Raw genomic sequence first — 2512 nt, 5'->3', positions numbered from 1 at the left:
GTAATGCTGCAGCAAATCTAGATATTGAGATAATATCTATGCTGGAATATATGGTAGAGGATGATGAACATATTGCACCTGAAGAACTGAGTAGAATAGAAGAAGCTGATATTAGTGACACAAGCCCGACATCGATCGACCCCGCGACCTCGACATCGATCGACAACATTACTTCAGCATCAATCGACACCAGCATCTCAACATCGATCGACACCAGCATCTCAACATCGATCGACAGAGACGTTTGTCACAGATCGATACCAATTGAAATCCCTGAAAGTTCGAGTTGTCCTCTGGACATTGCAGACTTGACACAGAAGAGCATTGATGTATCAAGTTGTTATCCCAACCAAGATGTAGAAAAAGAGATCACCATGGAAGATTTCTTGGAGCTAGAAGAATTTTTGGAGTTAGAGGGTGGAAAACAACTTGGAGACTTGGATTCGAGTGTAGAAGTCACTATGAGAGACTTCATAGAACTGGAGGAATGGCTTGAGTCAGAACAGAAGCTTGACGACGAGCGGAACACTATGAGAAAATATTTGGAGACTTCGTCAAAGGCTAGCATCGATCGATACCAACATGATGAGGTCGATCGTTACCCACCCTTCATCATCGATCTACACCCACTCGAGTACATCGATCGACACACATGTTTGGACGAGCTACCAGGAAGATGCACAGTTAAGCTGGAAGATTGAAGAGAGAATGCACAAGTCTGAGACCTCATACCTTGCTGTCCCTGAACATCTAAGACCCATATGCGCAGAAGAAGCTGCTGGGATTTGCAAAAGAGTGAAGAGGATACATGACCCTGTGAAGATTGTGGTTCCCTGTACCGTGTTGAAGCTGAATCTCCTATACCACCAGATAGAGGTATGCGTCTTGATTCCTATAATGGAGTATATAAGGATCATCAGCATGTAGTAGCTTCTCAGAGAGAGGAGGTGTAGAACTGAAGTCGACAAAGGCCTCAGAGAAGAAGTCTCGATCGACACTGTTCAGAAAACATCAATTGATAATATCACTCCACCATCGATCGACATCTACCGGATACCACCGATCGACATCATCAATCTGTTATTGATCGACACTACCACTGGTTCATCGATCGATACGAGACGCGAATCAGAGCAGAATGAGTATGAAGTGTGTGGAAATATTATTGATGGAGATACCACCACGCGTTCAGACAAGTCTGGGGGAAAGATGATGATGAATTGGAGGAAGAGGAAAAGAACCAAAAGGATTCCCAGTTATCATTGATTCCTCACTTCTCTGATGATGTCAGGAAATTTGGAGTGAGACTACACAAGTCTGTGGAAAAAAAGAGGAGAAATTGGAAGAAGAGGAAACGACCAAAGAGAGGTTCTTCTCAGTTACCATTGACTCCTTACTTCTCAGACGGTGTTAGGAAATCCAGAGTGTGCAACAGAAACTTCTCACACCCGTTTGCAAAGCTTAAAGCACTCCTTATTGCTGAGATGATAGACAAAGGAGAAAAGTCTATGGAGGAGGCTTTCACATAAGAATGATAAAGTCTCAAAGATTGGACATTGAGATTTGTTTTGGAGCATATTCTCATTCTCATCCGGACTAAATCAGATCTCCAAAAGTCAAGCTCATGACTAAAAATAAGCGCTGAGTGGGAGGCAACCCACTGTTAGGTTTGTTTTAAATTTGATTTTATTTTCATATACTACTGATTTTTGTTTTTAGTTATTGCAGGTAAAAAAAAAAAAAGAGATGAACAGTAAGCCCTACACTGTAGCAACAGTGCCGAGCGACACTGTAGCGAGGACATCGATCGATACTGTAGCGAGGACATCGATCGATACTGTAGCAAGCAAATCGATCGACACTGTAGCAGAATCACTGTAGCAACGTTGCTGTAGCAGAGTCACTGTTCATCCGAAAAAAAAAATTGGTTTTGTATTTATCTGTTACTGACTTTTAGTGTTTTATTTTAGCGTTTTATGTTAGGTTAAAATACTAAGATATAATCAAGGAAGATGAGTTTCCACAGGAATCGACCATGGCTGGCCAGCATCGGTCGACAGAGCATTAATAGCATCGATCGATCGCCACTTAATTGTGTTGATCGATAGAGCATCAAGAGTATCGATCGCCACTTAACTGTGTTGGTCAATATTCACATCAAAGTTAGGGACCCGAGTAAACGATTGCCATAATATCGACCGACGAGAAGAAGTCAATATCGATCGACATAACCAAATCTGCCACGACCGATGACAACAAATTTACATCGATCAACATCTATTCCGGTCAGGTATTTCGTTCTAACTTGTTAAATTGAGTACTTATGGTTTATTTCTCACCAATCTCCGACTTGATAACACCATTATAGTGTTATTAAAGTCTGGGGGAGGTTCTACTGATATTGTGTTTTAGTTAGTGAAAAAAAAAAAGCCAGATCCAAGAGTAGACGATTGATTAGCACATCGCCCTATGAGACCAGCTCGATATCGAACGCCAGCACTTCGTATCAAAC

At 41.7% G+C, this 2512-nt stretch overlaps 1 protein-coding gene across 1 annotated transcript in view; it reads right to left on the bottom strand.

The window, feature by feature from the left end:
- Positions 1-1872: 1872 nt before the first annotated feature.
- Positions 1873-2512, bottom strand: part of LOC130495746 (uncharacterized) — a 4371-nt gene continuing 3731 nt past the window's right edge. The window contains exon 2 of the mRNA XM_056987240.1: positions 1873-1903. Within this exon, the coding sequence (XP_056843220.1) occupies positions 1873-1903 (31 nt within the window). The remainder of the gene's footprint in view (positions 1904-2512) is intronic.

Source organism: Raphanus sativus, chromosome 6 (assembly GCF_000801105.2).
Source record: "Raphanus sativus cultivar WK10039 chromosome 6, ASM80110v3, whole genome shotgun sequence".
NCBI lineage: Eukaryota > Viridiplantae > Streptophyta > Magnoliopsida > Brassicales > Brassicaceae > Raphanus > Raphanus sativus.
The sequence above is the reverse complement of the archived record's forward strand: the minus strand, read 5'-3'. Positions and strand labels throughout refer to the sequence as shown.